The sequence below is a fragment of the Etheostoma spectabile genome, chromosome 10, assembly GCF_008692095.1.
Source record: "Etheostoma spectabile isolate EspeVRDwgs_2016 chromosome 10, UIUC_Espe_1.0, whole genome shotgun sequence".
NCBI lineage: Eukaryota > Metazoa > Chordata > Actinopteri > Perciformes > Percidae > Etheostoma > Etheostoma spectabile.
Genome location: NC_045742.1, coordinates 8,279,322 through 8,298,488, shown reverse-complemented (window position 1 = coordinate 8,298,488; position 19,167 = coordinate 8,279,322). Strand labels below are relative to the sequence as shown.

The window sequence follows — 19,167 nt, the reverse complement described above, 5'->3', positions numbered from 1 at the left end:
TATATATATATATATATATATATATATATATGAAGATCAATCTACTAGCTTGGTTAGAATTGATGAAATACTGTACATGTCTACTGACATATCCGCTCATTATTGCAAAACCTGTAGATGCACAAAAGTAGGTAACACTAATTTGTTATCAAGGTCTACAATCCCCTGACGAGATGAATAAATATTAATTTAACTGAAATGTAGAAATCCTGTAACATTTAATTTGGACTAAACCAATACTTTAGTTCTAAAGAGCAGGCCATATTATTAGCAGAGCATTTTTCTTAAAGAGCAAACTACCACACTTATCTTGGTGTTTAGGTTTTTTCAGAATGTAAATGAAGCAACCAACAGTAGTCAATTCAGTAGTAAAAATTAATTATGATTAATGTTTAATCACTGGAAAAATATTACCCGTAACATGTCATTTTGGCTTGATCACAACTACTACTGTATATGTGTTGAATTGTGTCTATTTGGATATATTGCAGGGTGTAACACAAGCTATGTTTTCATCCACATGTTTTTATCCAAAGTTAGTGATTTCGAATGAAAAATGCCTTATTGAAACCGTAAAATGTCTTGATCGATATACGGCTTATGCGATAAACCCTGATGTAAACGTTTTTTGCCGAATAAAAAATGAATGGCAATTAAGTTTTACGTCATTTTATGGTTGCAACCCGCCACAAAACAAAGAAGTTTTTAGTTAATTTCTGCCCAGTATTTAGCTCTGTTTGCACACATGGCAGGCATCAACAAAGACAGATGGAAGTGGACAAACGAGGAGACAAGAGACTTTTTTAATTGAATTTATGAGCAAAATATAATGGCTTTTTAGACAGCAAAAATTTAAGAAATGCCATCATTTATCAAGAATTCGCAAAGGAAATGGGCTACAAAGGTTACGAAAAGCCGTGGGACGTCCTCTGGAGTAAATGGAAGGTGCTCAAACAGTGAGACATGTCTCAAAAAAGAGTTGTCTTGCAGCGGTGCTGGAGGGACAATAAAAGACAAGTTGGATCTACATCATCATAGCGATGTGTTGATAGTGTTTGTTTTCTAATTATAGCTTGATATGTCGCTATCAGCTGGCACATAAGCACTATTATAACTTATATTGATCATTTGTTGGTAGACGGCGCAATCCATTTTGTCTAGAAAAACTTTGTTCGCAAATGTTTGCTTGTATTTGTTTGGTTGTATGTTGTGTGATTCAGTGTGAAAATGAATGGAAACACCTTAAAATGTCTCAAATCAATTTGATATACCAATTTGATCGCAAAACAGCATGTGACGTCATTACGCACAGGTTTTTATTCACTTTAAAGCCGTTGGATGGAAACACACTTTCACCAGCTTTAGTTTGAGTTTTTTTTACCAAAAAAGTGGATGAAAACTTAGCTACAGTGCATTTGCTGTACTTGTTCCATGTTCTGCTGAAGTTGACCCTGGCTTGGATTGCCAAGAGGCAGTGGGTTAAATATTCAATAGATAATTAGGACAATAACTTGATAATGTACATTAGGCATTTAATTAGCTTATTCCACTACTTTGAATAAGCTAATGTGATTGTGTCCAGGCAGTCACTACCAGGGCAGGTTTGAGTCAATCAGAACAAGTCTGATTAGACCAACAGGTGATGGGATCACCCAGATCCTGATATTCCAGAGGTAATTGCAGACCCCAAAAGTTTCCTGCCCTGGCGCCTAACATTCTATAAAACTTCACCTTTTTATCCTTACCTAACAAAACTTTCTGGGAGGCATTAGTAGAGATGGGCGCTCCATTGAAGGGTGGCCAGATATCCATGAAATCTGAGGGCAGAGTGGCTAATTTGTTGCTGGATAGATCCAAGTAAGTAATGTTGAGGAGGTAGGGTAATGCTTCAGTGGGAACATGAGTGATTTTGTTGTTGTGTAGATCCAGTGTCTTCAGACTGGGCATCTCTTTCAGAGACTCCCAAGGGAAAATGGAGATCGTATTTCCATCCAGCCTCAGCTCGTGGAGCACTTTGAGGTTGTAGAAACTTGCACTATCCACTGAGCTTATGGAATTGTATGTAATCCACAGGTACCGTAGGTCCACCAGGTAGTAAAAAGCTTCTGTTGGAATTCGCCGTACCATGGTTTTCTCAATACGAAGTTTGATCGTATCCACAGGGACGTTGACAGGGATATCAGACATGTCCGGATCATTGCAGACCACAGATCTGAGAATAAAAGATGAGTTAAATGGTTGGAACATATTCTATCACCAGATAACAAAACAAAGGCCAAATGTAACACTTTTTACAGTTTCCAACTATTTTTCAATGAAACAGCAGTTGAGTATTTACATAAATTCAAATAAGGACCCATCAGCAAGGTTGTTTCATTCATTTATTCGTCCATCCATCCAGACTCTATGTTGTAACTTTTTTGACATGACTGTAGTACATTCAAAGGGCTCTTTCCAGATGGCAAGGTTAGAGCTAATTACTATCATCATAAATGGCGAGTTATGATGTGGATTGACTTTCACTGCAGCAGGTGGAATATCTGGAATCTATTATAGTCACGGATAAAGACCAATGTACAAGAGAATTGTTGAATGTAATAGCTTTCAATCAAAGAGTTTAATTATTATTACATGAATACTAACTATAACTTTTAGCTTTTTGGCTATGTTGCGAGGGTCAATAGTTCAGTACCAGAATATGTGCTAGTACATCTAATATAATGTAATCTTTTGTAATTCAGGAATTCCACCGTCAACTTTTTCCTGTTTTACAACTAGCAAATAATACTTCTCACTGTTGTCTAACTTGTTATTGCAAATTCATTTATAGAAACTAAACCAGCCTATGAAATTTGGAATAGTGCATGTTTATATACTGCTCTTTAACTTTTTCTCTTCTTTATGTTAGATTCAACATTATGAACTAACATTTTATTTTCTTTGTCGCTCAAGTTTGACTGCAAGGTGAGGGATGCATTATACAATAGGGTTCAGCGCTAATAAGACTAATTATACAGGTGGTCATTAGGTCTTTGTCAGGGATAAATGGATTCGTACAATGCCAGGAATTGTGCATTAGGGTAATACAGGTCAGTACAACTTGTCCAAACAAATTTTACTGTGCATTTTATATCTTTATTTTCACATTATATGTATAGACATTAGATACTGACTTCAAAGCTACAGCTACATAGCTAATTAATGTTCATCCATATGGGATCACATTCAAAACATTTCTTTTCAAAGACCGATGGACACAGGATGACTGAAAAGTTTTTAGCTTTTTGCTCCTCACTGAATATGTAAATGAAGTGTGTTCTTGTTACTTTCTGTTGATTTAACACAGGTCACACACACCTTAATGTCAAATGGGTCATCATTCTTAAATAAGCATCTGAGAAAGATGTTTCACAAATTTAGTTTAAGACAACACAGGCTGTAAAATTATTGTTTTTATCTAGCATTAATTTTGTAGGTAAAGGCAAAGAAAAAGTAACATAATTGGGCAAACTTCTGAAATTTTTTAACACATGTCATGACATTTTCTTTCATTCTCATTTTTGGAAATTGCAAGTGTGTTTAAACAAGAGTACAGTTTACCTGGTTCCTGCTCCATCGGTACGACCATGGAAGACACAGGTGCACTGGGATGGACAGAAGGGATGAGCCATACTGAGGCAGCATAGGAATACATGCACGTAGAGAAGTCGACGCATGGTTTCACCAAATGCACCCACAGTTCTCACATTGAGAAGAGATCATGAAAAAAGACAGATTCAGTGTTTCAAAGTCCATAAGAGTCCATAACAGTTAACAAGCTGAGGATTCAATTACAGTACAGCTCACCTGTCCGATTGACAGTGTGGGGGAGGTTGGTGGATTAGTGGGGGATTTCTTGGGTTTGACAGGGTCATGCAAGCTACAAAGGCCACGGGGCAGGACCAGTCATTTTGACATGGCGCTAATCGGCTAATGCTGGAGAGGTTTCCCGTCAGGTGATCCTGCCATGCCTTTGTTAATCCATTCTGTTCCCAATCTTATCATTGCTTTTTTTAAATTTAACTCACTAATGTCCATTCCCTAACCTATGTCAAATTCTTTGTTTCACCTATTGGAACACTTTAATAGCACACTATGTACAGCTAGTTCAACCCTTTTTTGGTTATATCCAATCACAATTCCTTCGTAATACACCATGGCTTTGATTGTATAGATTTTCTTTTCTTTTGCATTCTGACGTAAGTCCCTCTGACTCAACACATTCCTTAAATGTAAATGTTTTATTGAGCTGGAGGCCATATGTAAGATGTGTGAGGGAGTTCTGTCTGGCACCTTGGTGCAAAGTGTAATCTTGGATGTGATTTATTATCTTTTTGGGTGGAACAGTGGTTTAGGCTAAGGGGCCACACTCAACCATGCCTGCCGATGACAGGTCCACAGTAGCGTATCCCTTTTCGTAGTATTTTTTGCACATGTTGGTTTAGAATAGACACATAACAGCTCCTTTTTTAAAGGGTTGGCTCAAATGTGTCAGTACTTGTGAGATTATTTTCTACCTAGCATTTGTTATGTTGATAAAAATTTAATTGCAAGTTACAGCACATTTGTCACAATTAAAGCATTACCCTAAAGAGTAAATGAACATGTAAACTAAAAGGCACTCAAAGAGTGCAAATATCCTCTTGTAGACTCCTCCATCTTGATGGCATAGCAAGTGACATAATTCCTATCATTTATATTCCATTCACACTAATTCTTTGACTTTATAAACATAGCTTGGCCTCTTATTTGTTTTCTTTATTCTTCGCTAAAGCATAGTTAGCCAAAATCAACTACACTAGACTCTTAGACCCAAGTTTAATTTCTTAACCTTGCATGGAATCTGTTCTTACACTTTTTTAGCTAATGTGCAGTGGTGATACCCATTATGTACGTAGATTTAAATAGACAGGTTGGATTATTGTTTTTTACTTGTTACTTCTATTGATCCTTGGGCTTTTATGGACTTTCTGATTTGCAGTACAAAACATAATTCACGAATTGTTTGTAACCTTATATTTAAAAAGTGAAAAAGTGAATTATTATTTACATATACTGTATCCAGTAAATTGTAAAATGACCATATGCTTTCTGTATCAATATAAATTGTATAATCGTGCTTGAGAGTGCTTCACAATCTTACTGGTGAAGATATATGTAGTCTCAACTTGTGGCTGCCAACTCTTTATATGGAATGACTAAGAGGAAAGGAAGACATCTAGTGGTAAGAGGTTGTACTGAGTATTTGCTTGTGATAAACCTCATTTCCCATCTCTTAAAGGGGAGCTATGCAGTTTCTATTTTAGCTTAATTTACCTCAACTGAACAGCTTCGGAGTCATTGGAATGGTTAAATGATTTATTTCAGGTTGAATGGTGGTCGGCTCGTTTCCCCCTAGCGCCTGAACTTTGCCAAAACTGCATACCGCCCCTTTAAAAAAGTAATCCATCTAAAAAAAATGGTATCCGGCCTGACCGTATTTCACAACTTACCTGACAGTTAATAACAGTGATATAATGGCTCACATGGTAGTTATTACAAATCCTTTTAATACTACCAGCATGACTACTAAGTCATTTTAACCTAAACAAATTGAATCTAAGACAAAAAGTATTTATCAACAAGTACACAAGTGAATTTTATTAATGCAAGCAAATTTGATCATACAGGTCAAATAAGCCACTTCAAGCTGTTGGCACATGAATGTACAAAACATATTCAATTTAAAGCTGCTACTAAGCATTCGTAGTGAAAGTACAAAAGACTAATACGAGGAGAAAGCTGAAAGCATTTTTCAGATCATTACAGAATAAGCAATGTTGGTACAGGTAATTAGTTTTAAGACATGGTTGAGAGCTCATCACAAACTAAATAGACACAACTCAAAGACTACAGTCTCTAATATCAGTAGCATAACGCGGAAAGCATGAAAGGTTTAGTACTGCACATATAAACAAAGGGTTGAGCCAGCAAGACAGTCAAAAGTGTAAAAATAAAGAAGTGAAATAAAGTAACTTTTGAGTCAATAAGACTATATTAATGCATGTCCATGCCACACAAAACATCTAAATTCACAATCGTTACTAACAGTACAGTTATCCAACTTTGAGTTGAACACCAATGCACTTACATCTAGATAGAGCACAGAAATGGTCAAATAAGTGCATGAAACTATCTTTTAGGAACACCGACAAAAACAAGTTTTTGCCAGGCAATGAACTGACAGGCCACCTGTTGTAGTGTTATCGCATCAGGATGTGTAAGCAATAAAGTTACTGTCATGACCCGTGAACAAAATGACTGTGATAAACACTTTTCTCACATCTGATAATTCACCAAGGAGTGCCACTACACCAACAACTGTCAGGGTTTCTTTTTGATTGGGACAGATAGATGCAGAGTGGACTGACTGACCCACGGTGACATCTTCTCTTCTCACATTAATTGTCCTTAAATGTTAGTGCTTAACATATAAGTATGCTTTCATATATCAGTATATACAGTGCAGAGTTCTGCAAAAAACAGGAGTTTTATATTTATAAAGTTCCACTTTTAAGAAATTAAAAAAGGGAGTTATGAAAGTATGTTTGCATGTGCTTTTTTTTTTTTGCTCGTGATGCAAATACGGATGAAGTCATTCACAGTCCTAAAATACATTTAATTGGCAGGTTTATCATAAAATAACCCATCATTTATCTTTAATTGACTAATCGCATCTTTGAGATTTCTCAAAGTCATTGTTTCCTGTTAAACAGGCTTGGCACATCTAGCACGTATTTGTTTTACTCTGATGATTTGGTATTTATCATTGTGTCGTCTTGCTATTGTATAACTTCAAATAGAAAAACAGATTGAATTACTTTCATATGAAAGTGGTTTTAATCCCTGGGAATACTGGTATGACAAAGGCTTGTGATGCTTTGTGGTTGTGTTGTGAGATTTAAAATATTTTTTTAAACTAACCACCTGTTCACATACAGTACATCATTTTTGAACATGAAATCTCCAGACACACAACACGGGAAATGTGCTTGAAAACCCTTTTAAGCCCCTGTGAACCCCTCAGAAATCAGCAAAAAATAAATTATGCATGAGAGCATCATGACACGTAGCATTAAATTAAAAAATAAAACTATATGCAAATTATTTAAAGTAATAAAAAAAGATGAAATACTACTGCTACTTCTGATTCTACAAAAAGACTACACTAAAACTACTATTAGCACTAAACAACTTGTATCAAGAATAATATAACTGCCATAATGATAATCATAACACCATCCATGAAAGAGGTAAAGGGGCTTTTTTTCATTTGAATAGCTGTTTGTGACTGAGGAGGTTTGTGTGACGTCCCCCCCCAGACCACACTGTCATATGACGCACCAGTGACATCAGCAGTGGCGAGGGCCCTAGGCGCCATCCGCCCCCCCTCCTCGGGAGGGGATGGTAGAGACAGACAGATAGAAAGACAGAAGAGAGAGAGAGAGAGGGGGAGAGAGGCCGGAGTGGCAGGGTCATGCCTCACGCTGGTCTTTATGTGTAGGCGTTGAGACGCTCCTTGGAGCGAGTGGAGTGGATGTCATGAAGCTCCTGCTCCTCCTTAGACTTGATGTCTTCGTACTTCTGCATCCGACAGGCGTCCTTCACGTAGGCCCAGTTGGCAGACAGCACCATTAAGTAGTGGATCTGTGAGAGGATAAAAATTATGAAGTGTGACAACAATGCAAAGCCAATTACTGTATTTATGTATAGTATTGCATTGTATAGTGCATTTATTGTATTGTATTTATGCTCTAGTTTTTATGGGTATTGCGGCGAGTACGAGCACTGTAATTTCAGTTTTTATGGATGAAATCAACGGGACTTGAAATTTAAAATATCTATTCTTTTTGCTCACATTTGCTCAGGTAATTGTGAAAACATGTCACAACATAACCTATTATTAGAATATAATATATACATAATTTCTCAGTTGTATTGCCATTTGTGGATGTAAATTAACAACTTGATTAACAAGATTACTTATATGCATGTATTTCAAATGCAATGACTAGTCTTTACACTCAACCACAAAACTGTATTTCTGTGGCATGTGTTTTTCAAAAGCAGATTCCACAGATGCCGCTTATGCTTGAGTTTTTTTTAACTAATGCAGTTATTTTGGTATGCCAAATTTGTTTTTTTGTGGGGTTTTTGAGTCGTAAGCCATGGAAGTGGGATTCAGCCAACCCTATCCCTAACCCTAAAGCTTGTTTTATGGCCCTGTAAATAAAGGAGGACATTTCCAATGATCCAGCAGGTGGCAGCATAATGCTAAATCTTGTCTTGGACTTGTTACCATGGCAGCTAAGAATATAATGAATGTATTGTGCTTTAATGACTGAGGTAGTAACACAGCTTCTCTTTGCATAAGGAACGACAGTTTCATAGCTGCACCGCTCTTTGTGTTTGATATGCAGAAAGACAAATTAAGCCACTGAGATTTAAACACTGACTTTTTTTTCTCGCACAGATTGAGTGCGAGATTGATAGAGTTTGAATCGGTTTCGAGGGCAGCTCGTTATTGGGATTTATCAGTGTATCTGTTGTGAGGAATTTTCTCCGCCATCCGCTGGGAAAATAAAATAGTATGTGCGGAAAAGAGTCCTGCCACAATTTGCACCATCAGCCCTGTATAGCAAACACTTTCTGTTTCTCAGAAAATGGCTCCTCACAAATTACTGAGTGATGTTTGCAACAACCCCAGAGCCTTTCTTCTCCCTGTTTCCATGACAACGGCATGACATGCCTGGCGCCTCGGAAAGAGGGAGGGAGACAAACCCTGTCTTTTTCACTGCGCCAAAATGCCTTCTCTCCCATCTATACTTTAGCTATTTTCCCACAGGCAACACACAACACAGGCAAGTCATGAACCAGCCATGACAAAACATAGCTATTTTCACAGCTACTTTATTTACCTATATTTACCTTTTATTAAAACAAAAAAAACTGTTAACTCTTACCACTGCAGAAAATATTTGACAATACAAAAAAAAATAAACTAAGCATAGTATAAGCGGCATCGGTGGAATCTGCTTTTGAAAAACACATGCCACAGAAATGCGTTCTTCTGTTTTGTGGCGGATTTGAAAGACTTATAGTTATGTTTTGAGTAATGTTTAGATGTTCCATCCCTTAAGCGAGAGGTGCAAGTTGTATTGATGTCTCACCATAGCAATAACAGCAGCTCCTGCTCCAGCGAGAGCACAGATGAACAGGTGGAATGTCATATCCAGCTGTAGCCAAAACAAATCACAGCACATATTAGACTTCAAGCATTCGTGGACGTCTGTGCGAGTGAAAATCCTGCTTGAAAATACAATTGTAAACATTGAGTTCATTATGGTTTTACATTCACAATCACAATTGATTATGAACAACTTCATCATTCAACATTTGTAAAAAAGTTCAGTGAGATGTAGAATGTTGTGCTTTAAAGTGCCTTTTTGAATTTTGCATGTAAGCAATATTCCCAGTCAGCAGTTGTTGGTTTTTGCGGTCAACACTGTTTACATGGTCTTACTCAGACTGTTGCTTTTATTCACAGGAGTAATGCATGCGATACTGTAAGTAACTACAGCATATTCCGTCACACTGTAAGATGATAAAGAAAATAGTTTATTTACAGCTCTCTGGAACTGGAATGTTTTTAGCTATTTAAGGGAATCTAGACAGTAGTTTTGTGGTTGAAGAAATGTGAATATTCGGGGTGTCATGGTGGCTGGTGGTGGGCAGCCTGGGATCTTTTGAATGTAACTGTCCAGCTGTTATTGACATTTAAACTGGCTAATTTCTCACCAATGTATACTTAATTATCCTTACATTGAAAACATCCAGCATGCATGTATTGGCAACATTATAAATGTATGTAACATACAGTAATTAGTAACATTGTTTAATACTTAGACAGCCAACTTTGACCTTACCTCATTGGATTCACACATCTTGTAGAATTTCTCTGATCCAGCACACACTGTTTTCGCCTCAGCAATTGGCACAATACCTAAAATTAATAAATAATGCATCATGGATGGAAAGTAGTGTGCTACAAAATTTACTCAAAGAACAAGCAACGTCAAAGTGCAAATATTGGCAAAAGGTTCAAGTATACAGTTAAACCATTATAATACAGACTTAATGTACACAATTTCACACACAGGCAAAACATAGGCATTTAATATGATGGTGGCAGCTGTAATGGTTGTTGACACAGAGGCTATTTTAGTGGCTGCCGGTGGCTAATTGACTGAAAGATATGTCACTAATTAGAAAATAATGAGCCAGCCATATAAGCTACTGATATGATGGACCTTAGTTTTATCCCAGCTTAACATAATGTTATTCTGGATCATTAAAGTCATCAGGACAGTAATTTGAGGGATAGTCTCGCATTTCCAGTCCTATCTCCACAGCCCTGTATCAGAGCTAGAGACAAGTCTGACTGGGAGTTAACATTCTGGGATAGCAGAAAAGATGTTCTGGCTCGTTTGTTATGCTTTAAACCAATCACAATTGTCTTGGGTGGCGCTAAGCCACGGTAGCGTCGGGGTTCTTCGATAGTGAAAGGAAAGGAGAATGCCAGCTGAAATAGGCAGCCAGTGGCAAGCTTTATCTAATCAGACTATAGTCAGTCAGGCTATTTGCAGAGTAGTCTGGATCCACAAAGTTCCACTTCCGGGGTTGCAACGTCGCCAACAGAAATTCCACTGGATGTCACTCTTTTTGGCGGGATGTCCTTTACCTTCTGTTCTCTTTGTGTTGAAATTTTAAACTCACGTTGATTTATGAAGACTATGGTTAATTGCTTAGTTAACCTAGACAGCTAGCTCGACTATCTGTCAAATCTGAGTTTTCTGTTGCACGACTAAAAAAACTTTTAAACGTACACATGTTCCACCAAAACAAGTTCCTTCCCGAGGCTATTTTGCAGCGGCTCCATAGCTATGCCCAATATTTAGCGTAGACTAAGACAATTTTGATTGGTTTATAGAAATGCCAATACACCAGAGCTTGTTTTTCTCCCATCCCGGAATGCTGTGTGGACTAGTAGACCCTCCTTTACAGAACTGTGGAGGAAGGTCTGGAAAAGCAAAACTATTTGCGCAGTAGCAGTGGATCCAATATTTTGTAAATATAACAACACTGAACATCACCATACAATTGGGTCATGTATTTACTCTCAAAAGTGTAATTTCCTTAGATGCAAAATAATGTAACAACTACTTAAGTATTAAAAATATCATAGATTATTAAATTCCTGTGCAGTAGAAGATGAGTTCTGTTATACGTCAAAATATAATTCTACTCACCATCAGTTATCCTTAGCCTTAACAGTTGCATTATCCACCCAGAAGAGATTGTTGTAGAAACAAACTAAGAGCTAAAGTTGTTTAAAAAATTGCAATGGAGACTATCCATCCTTACCATACTGGCGTGGGTCCAGGCAGAGTGTGGCCCCCTCCAGCACGGTAGCATTTTGGCAAATGTTCCAGATGTTGAAATAAATAAAGACTGGGAGGGAGGTGAAAGCAGTCACTCCGAGCCAAGCCAGCATGAAGATGTATGTCAGCATGATGAACTGAAATGGCAACAGAGAAACAGAGATCACTGTTAGGCACTTGTGTTGATTGAACAACTTTCCTGTAATTTATGTAAGATTGAACTTTATATATTAATAAGTTTAATACATTTAAATTTAATACATATATAATAAGTTAAATTATTTTAAATTACACTGATTGATGCACTACTACTCCGACTCCTACTACTACTGTTGTAGAATGTGTTTGTGAATTACAGGGCATTATGGAAGGACACATGGGTCTTGAGGGATACAAATTGTTTGGTGTAAATCTGTGACCCTTTTAGGTTACAAGGTGTTCCCAAGCCACCGCTTGCTCATTTCTGACAAGCAGTCTTATTTTGGTTTGGCCATTTTTCGTGGACACAGGATTAGTACATACAGACTTAATGACCTTGAAGGCCACAAATACCACAGCATGGCTCATTTCCTTTGCCTCCCTGTGGAGCTTTAGATTTGCTAAGCAATTACATCGCATAGATAATCTTGTTAGGATTGCTGCAGGCTCTCTGATATGCTCCGTACGAGAGTAGGGGAGAGCCGGGACAGTTGAAACACTTTTTAATTAAACAAATTCACAACAGCGTCTTTCAACACTGAAAGCTGATATTTGTCACTAGCAACCTACACTTGTCACCTGTCTAATACAGTTGTTTTTTAGCTTTGGACAAACCGTTTAGGATTTATTGCAGCGAAAGTGGGACGTGCGTAATGTTTCATCCGTCCCTCCTGGACGGGACGAATGAAACAGCATGCGGGGACAATGAAACATACAGTTTAAGCCATATAACCTTCCAACAACTTTAATATTTTACTGTATATCATGGATGGTACTTCCAAAAGGTGTTATTATAGATAGATTGGTGCAGGACTATGCGTCTTTGTGAATGTCTGTTAATAACTAATTGCCGTCATCCTGAAGCGCGTAGAAGCGGTTATTGAAATATCATGCACTGTGGATGACTGGGCTGTTTTTATAGCTAGAACAGTAAGTTTTTCTATTTATATCATGTTTCTATTGTAGAAAATGTCATTTCAGTAGGTTTTTAAATGGGTTAGACCACTGGATATCCAAATAACGCCCCCCAACCCGTCAGTCTCCATAGGATAACATGGGAAAACTTGACCCCCCCTACCTGGTGGGCTCAAATATATTTTCATCTTTTTAAAACTGCTTTTCTATGTCTCACCTCCATAAATAATTGTATGAACACAGATATTTGTGCATTTACTTAAAATCCATGGAGTTCCAGCCAGGTCGGGGACAGTTGAAACAGCTGTTTCATCTGTCCCGACACGGACATATGACATTACAGCCTGTTTTGCTTCTCATGTAAACAAGCATGAAATATGAAAGTCTGGGATTGTGGAGAACTAACTGGTCTACCGATAAGCCTGTAGTCACCTTTAAATGAAAAACCCTCATTACTACAAAAAAATGTGACCGCTAATGAAGTTTACTTTTGACCATCAAAACTCGTTTATCGGCTGTAACTCCGCGATAAAAGGAAATAACAGGAAGATATTTAGCTGATAGAAGGAGGTTAACATGCTCTATGTTCAGACCTAAGGAAGTCTGTCTATCATCACTGCACTCGGAGAAAACTGGAATGTTTCATCCGTCCCGCGTTTCAATCGTCCCGGCTCTCCCCTACTCATCATTTTAAATTGTTATGCTGGTGTAATAAAATTATTTTGATAGATGTTTTGCCATCATTATAGAGCACTTCAACTGTCTTGTCTCTGAATTGTCTTTTTGGAGTTTATCTACACACACGCATGCAAATCAACAAACCTTTTAGTGCACAGAAGCTTTACAATATGTGTTTTCTGCCTGAATTGTCATGTTTACTTAATTCCTACATGTTCTACATATAAAGTTGACTTGAAATTAGCTAAAGTAATAATCTACATTATTTGATTAAGATTTGATGTAACCCAATAACAATGCCTATACCAGGTGTATACAATCTGTTACATTTGACTATTTTCTCTGGACTGTGTTGTTAAAAACAACACAAAAAGAGCTGGACAGAGCATATGTGGTGAATGCCACTATGGCTGAAAAAAAGACCTACAGAAGCCTTCACCTACTCAACCTTTGAGGCTACTTCCCTTGGAAATGACCTGACATTTAGACTGTTTGATTACCAAATGACTCCTTGAAATGTGCAGCACCTATGGAAGCTTATTTACAGAAGTGTATATTATTATAAAAGCAAAAAACTTCGGATATAATGCAACCAACATCTAAGCTTAATTTGACTGTTAATATGCACTTAAATGTTAGTCCTACCCAAGCGCTGACACAGCGCCCGCAGGTGGTGATCTTGAAGTCTCCATACAGATCTTTAATGGCTCCACTGGTGAAGAAGCCTTCCACCATCAGCAGGATGCCGTAGACGAAGAAAGCCGAAGCAATGCCGTAGATCACGTACTTGACAATGTCGATCCTGGAGAATGAATAGAGAACCACTGAAAACATCCACAACACAATGTTACACTTTGTTCTTGAAAATATAACACATCTTAAAATGCAATGTGGAAAAATAGTATAAGCTGTGTAGAAGAGCATATATTAATGTTTTTTTATTTTTCCTTATGGTTGTGCTCACTGACAGTTCTTTAGGGTCAATAGGGTTAGGGTTTCCTTCAAAAACTCAATCTAGTTTGATCCTTTCCTACTCACATGGTGAAGACATCCAGTGCATCCACAGGGCTCCGCACCACCTCAAAGTAGTTCTGGAGGATGGTGACGGTGCCAGACAGGGCCTCATGTCCACAGCCACAGAACAGAGCCACACCCGCATACAGCAAGATGGTGGCTATGAGAGATGGGTATGGGATCCCACCCAGGCATTTGATGCAGCATTCAAGGCATCCTAAAGAAACACAAAGAGATGAAAAAAAGTTAGTGATTAGTCAGTAAAGACATAAACGGACAATTCAACTTATTAAAGAAAATCCAGGATGGGTGGATATTTTTATATGGTGCTCTGTGACACAAAGTAAGACAGAATTCTTACTATGAATGAACAAATACACTACACTGCCATTTACTTTTTGAGAATCTCAAACATTTAAACCACAGTAAACTAAATACAACAACTTGACAGCTGGACTACAGACTACTGCCTGCAAAGCCGCAAAATGGTATAAGATATCCATTGGCCACTTCCCCTCTATGTTTGCAGGGATCTGGCTTCACATTTTCCCTTGTGTTCTTGGTTTGTGCATCATAGTCATTTTGTCAGTTGTTTGGCCCTACAGATGATGCTGACATTTTATTCAGCACTAAAAACTCAACCTGAGCTTTACATAGTGATCCTGACCGTTAACCCCATTCTGCTTTCCCCGGCTTCCTGTCCCCGGAGGCCCTTGAGGTGACTAATCACTGCTCGGCTCCAACTTCAATCTCCTGTCTCACAGATTGCTCACAGAGAAGCTGAGTCTGTAAATACTCGTGCACGTGGGTATGTCTGTATGAATTTCTTAGATTTATGAGTCTCCCTGTGTTGTGTGCGTGTGTGTGTGTGTTGGGGTACTGAGTCCGCCATTTGTCAGTGTACCAACAAGAGGAGTGGAGTTGATAACCTGTGGAAGCATGGACCAAAACCAGGCTTTATCGGGTCTTGCAGGACATTGCAATATATTAACCACGTAGACACATTTTTCACAAAGCCTAGCCCCTTCTGAATCCATTTGTTACTCTTCATTTAAGCTTCATTACTTTGTAGAATGGATAGCTGCTTCCTAAATATGCATTGCTGTTTGAAGTCCAAATCTATACACGCATATAAAATGCACAATTATAATCCCATGTTAATAGAAACGGGAAATTCCTCTTGATCAGTTACTTCACTATCATGGCACGTGATTTAATTAATCTGTGTTGACATGCCTGTCGTCGTTCAGTAAGGAGACTCCATCACAGCACAATCAGTTTTCATTGTCAGTTGTAGAGATGATCAAATATTTTAGGATCGTGCATCAAGGATGTTCGCTGTCTTTACCTATGTAAAAAAGCAGGGGCATGATTCCCCTCCTCATCGTCCGCCTCCTCCTTCTTCTCAACTCTCTGCTGCTGACTGATTCAAACCTGAGTGGAATACCAAGTAGCTGGTCCGCCTGCTGGGCTGTGCCTAGTGCTCAGACGCTTGGTGCAGCTCCAACCCTCGCTCAGGCTTGCCTAGATTATCTGCATCCTCGCTGATGTAATCCAGTGCTATAGACTGTAGAGCCTATTCTGCCTCCCTACTTTACTGCTTTTTTCCAGGAAAGGTTTGCTGATAATTCATATGCTATTTCCCCAAAACCTTAGCAGTGCTTTCACACTTCAGCTTCATTTGCCTAGACCACCTACAGTCTGTCGGACATGCTTCTGGTCCCACCTTCTATTCAGTTTGTTGATGTTTTTTGGGCTCAGTTGTGCAAAGTTGGAAATGTGCCCAATTTATGATTGAGTGGATGGTTTTAGACAGGAGGTACATGTCTGGGTAGGTGGGCTTTCTTTAGGTTTTTTTTTTTATCTTAAGGAATAGGGTAGGGAAACTGTTTGCTGTTTACAACACTCCCATATGGTATTATCACTGCCTTAGTGTTTCTCCTTCACACCCACTTTCCCAGCCCAGGAATGGGATGTTACCTGGCAAGGGACATCAAATTCAGGAGACACCTTACCTTTGGTGCCTTTTAGACTATCAGGTAGGTGCCATTTGACATCCACTCCCAGGCGCTTTCACACCAATTCACACCTTTATTTGTGTGACTCTGTCAACCTGCAGTAGCTTTAAATGGCTGGGACTCCCTATCTGCCAGTAAAAGTGATGCCTCTTGGGTGAGTGGTGTTACAACTTCAATTCAATAATGTAAGTCCAATGGATAATGTATTGTCAATAGTCAGGAGGTAAAAGGAAAAATATCAATCCCTTTGTTAAGATAATTAATATTAAACAATTTACTGCATTTTAACCACTTGCCTTCAACTTTCTTTGTTCGCAAAGTTGTTAGTTGTTTCCTAGATTCCTTTTGGACAGCTCCCATAGAAGCTGTGGGAATGGGTTGCGTTCAATTAAAGGTTGATTTATGTGAATTGTGTTCACGTATTATCATACATCAGAGGGTTAGGTGTGTCTGGTGTTGTCTTTTTTCAAAATGCAATATGTCTCAGATGCATTGCATTCTAGTCTGAAGCCTCATTTTTTAATTGAAGAATGTACTGTTGTCATGATATTTTCCACCTCACTAGAAAGAAATCACTATATGACTATACTGTATGTAGCCACTTATGCATGGGAATAAGACAATTAACATGTTCTATGTAACAACCGTGGCCAGAAATGCACCGTACAGATTGAAAGTGATTCTGTCGCCATCCCTTCCCTCAGACTCATTATCTCGAGTTACCTTTTTGTTTCAGGAAGCAGGCAGTGACAGGATTTATTGATGCAATAGTGTTCTCTGACAAGATGAGAGAGAGCAGTCAGATTTACCCTCCATGCCCTGGGTCACTGTGCTTATTTAAGTTAGTGTAAAAGATCAAACCGTCTAGTCATATAAATGCTGAGCAAAACAGACAAGTCACGTTTTATGATAATTAAATACTCCAGATGTTCCAGCAGTGTTATTTTTGGCCTCACTGTCATACGTGAGCAAAGCTGTGTTTATGAATCACCCTGATGAAACACATGCCATCTTTATAAAGTCCAGTATTTGTTAAAGCTCAAGTTGAAGTGGGAGCAGTTATTACCACATTGTGGTTTTCATTTTAGAGAAAATTCATGTCGTTTTCCTTTTACCTTTGACACATGCTGGTTAAATTTGGTTCTGTGGATGTTCGGAGCCTGTGCTCTACATGAAGGGAGATGAGCAGTAATGTAAATGATTTATGTCATGGTCTCAATCAAGGTTTATTACCTCTGCATTATTCACATTTCTGCAGACAGATTAAACCAGCTGGAGCCGGCATTTTATTGTTCCTTATTTTAAATATATTTGACTTATTTTACTTTTTTTTTTCTGATCAATCAAGTCAATAGTCAGATGTCATTACATTACAGTTACAGTTATTAGATTGCGAGCTACAACAAAATAAGTCATCTTATGACTTGACTGAAAGAAAAGGTTTCCAAGGACACAGTTGGAAAATAAGTTACAGGGTAATTGGGACCTTTATTGAGTAACAAGAATTATGTTTTATTGATTGTCTACTTTTAATTTTGCAGAGGGAAACTCCTCAAATCGAATGAAGAGAAATGTGTATATATTTAAAGGGCAGAATTAAACGACCTGTTAAAATTACTTCTGAATAGTAAATATTACATCATGGTCTAACAGAAAGAAATATTGATCCTAGTGTGGGCCACATAACATTCGGCCAAGGCTATAGCATCACCTTCTCTGTTTTTAGTCTTGCATTCTAGCATGCTTCCCAAATATTTTGAGTATAATATTAAAACTATGACTAGACCATGCTGTATTGGGGCTTTATGGTGCTATGATTGCTTTGGCTGTTGTGATACATGTATTTACTGCATGAGACAAACCCTCCTCTTGTATCAGCTGCACATCCCCTCATTTCCTCTCCATAACTCTTCATTGATCCTAACTGGCTGCAAATGGAGCTGGTGAAAAATAGCAAGTGATGGTGCGAACTGCCTCGGAGAGCTACTGGATGCTTGATCCATAATTTAGAAGCGGCACAGAGTAGCAGAGCACAAGCCTCTCCCATTCATTATTCATGCTTTCTGCTTATCCCAAAATTACCTGAGAGGAAAATAAAAGATTCACTGCCTGATGTCGCAAGTATTTGAATTGATCTTGCTCACAGGTGTAGTACTCCTTGTCTTTGAAGTACAGACCGACCGCAAGTCAAGTTGGGAAATGGACATAATTGACTTTTAAGCTTATTAAATGGATCAGAAGAGGCAATCATGATGAATCTTATGCATGCTATCTACTTGGTATTTGTCAAGCAGCTGCAGGAGACAATGGCGCTATTCTAGTATTTTGGATATTATAAGTTATTGCTTTATTTGGCAGAATAGGCAAATTGTAGATATAATTGCAAATTCCCAGACATATAACATTTTATTGTTAGTCTCTGGAGGCTATTTCTAAAGCATTGAAGGCTTTTGACTTAAATAGATATTTGTTTCAAAGTAACACTCATATTTAATTGCTTTAAGTTCCATATGTATCTCTAACTGGAACAAAGCACCTAAGAATATTCTTCCCTCTGAGTGTTGATCAAATTAATAACACTTGCCAAAATTGAAAATCTGGCAACACAAGGATTAGTCTAATGCATTTTAAACAAAGAGACAGCATTGCAGTAGACAGTGTGGTTTTAAATACGTTATCCTTCACACAAAAACGCTTCTGTTTAAAAAGATTTAAAAAAAAGAAGAAGTGAAGCCTACATGACCCCAAACACGGAGGTCCAATCAACAGAAGGCATCTCCCTAATACAAAGAGAAAGGATGACCCCCCCCCCCCCCCCCCCCCCC

General features: G+C 38.2%; 2 protein-coding genes across 2 annotated transcripts in view; both read right to left on the bottom strand.

The window, feature by feature from the left end:
* The window catches only part of lrit3a (info leucine-rich repeat, immunoglobulin-like and transmembrane domains 3a), a 7,150-nt gene extending 3,278 nt beyond the window's left edge, over positions 1–3,872 (bottom strand). The window contains exons 1-2 of the mRNA XM_032527563.1: positions 3,601–3,872; positions 1,746–2,212 (exon numbers count right to left, since the gene is read on the bottom strand). Coding sequence (XP_032383454.1) covers positions 1,746–2,212; positions 3,601–3,716 — 583 coding nt within the window. The 5' untranslated portion in view covers positions 3,717–3,872. The remainder of the gene's footprint in view (positions 1–1,745; positions 2,213–3,600) is intronic.
* A 1,778-nt stretch (positions 3,873–5,650) lies between these two features.
* gpm6aa (glycoprotein M6Aa) overlaps positions 5,651–19,167 on the bottom strand; it is a 20,944-nt gene continuing 7,427 nt past the window's right edge. Inside the window, exons 2-7 of the mRNA XM_032527584.1 lie at positions 14,349–14,541; positions 13,956–14,112; positions 11,503–11,656; positions 10,005–10,081; positions 9,249–9,314; positions 5,651–7,725 (exon numbers count right to left, since the gene is read on the bottom strand). Of these exons, the coding sequence (XP_032383475.1) occupies positions 7,573–7,725; positions 9,249–9,314; positions 10,005–10,081; positions 11,503–11,656; positions 13,956–14,112; positions 14,349–14,541 (800 nt within the window). The 3' untranslated portion in view covers positions 5,651–7,572. The remainder of the gene's footprint in view (positions 7,726–9,248; positions 9,315–10,004; positions 10,082–11,502; positions 11,657–13,955; positions 14,113–14,348; positions 14,542–19,167) is intronic.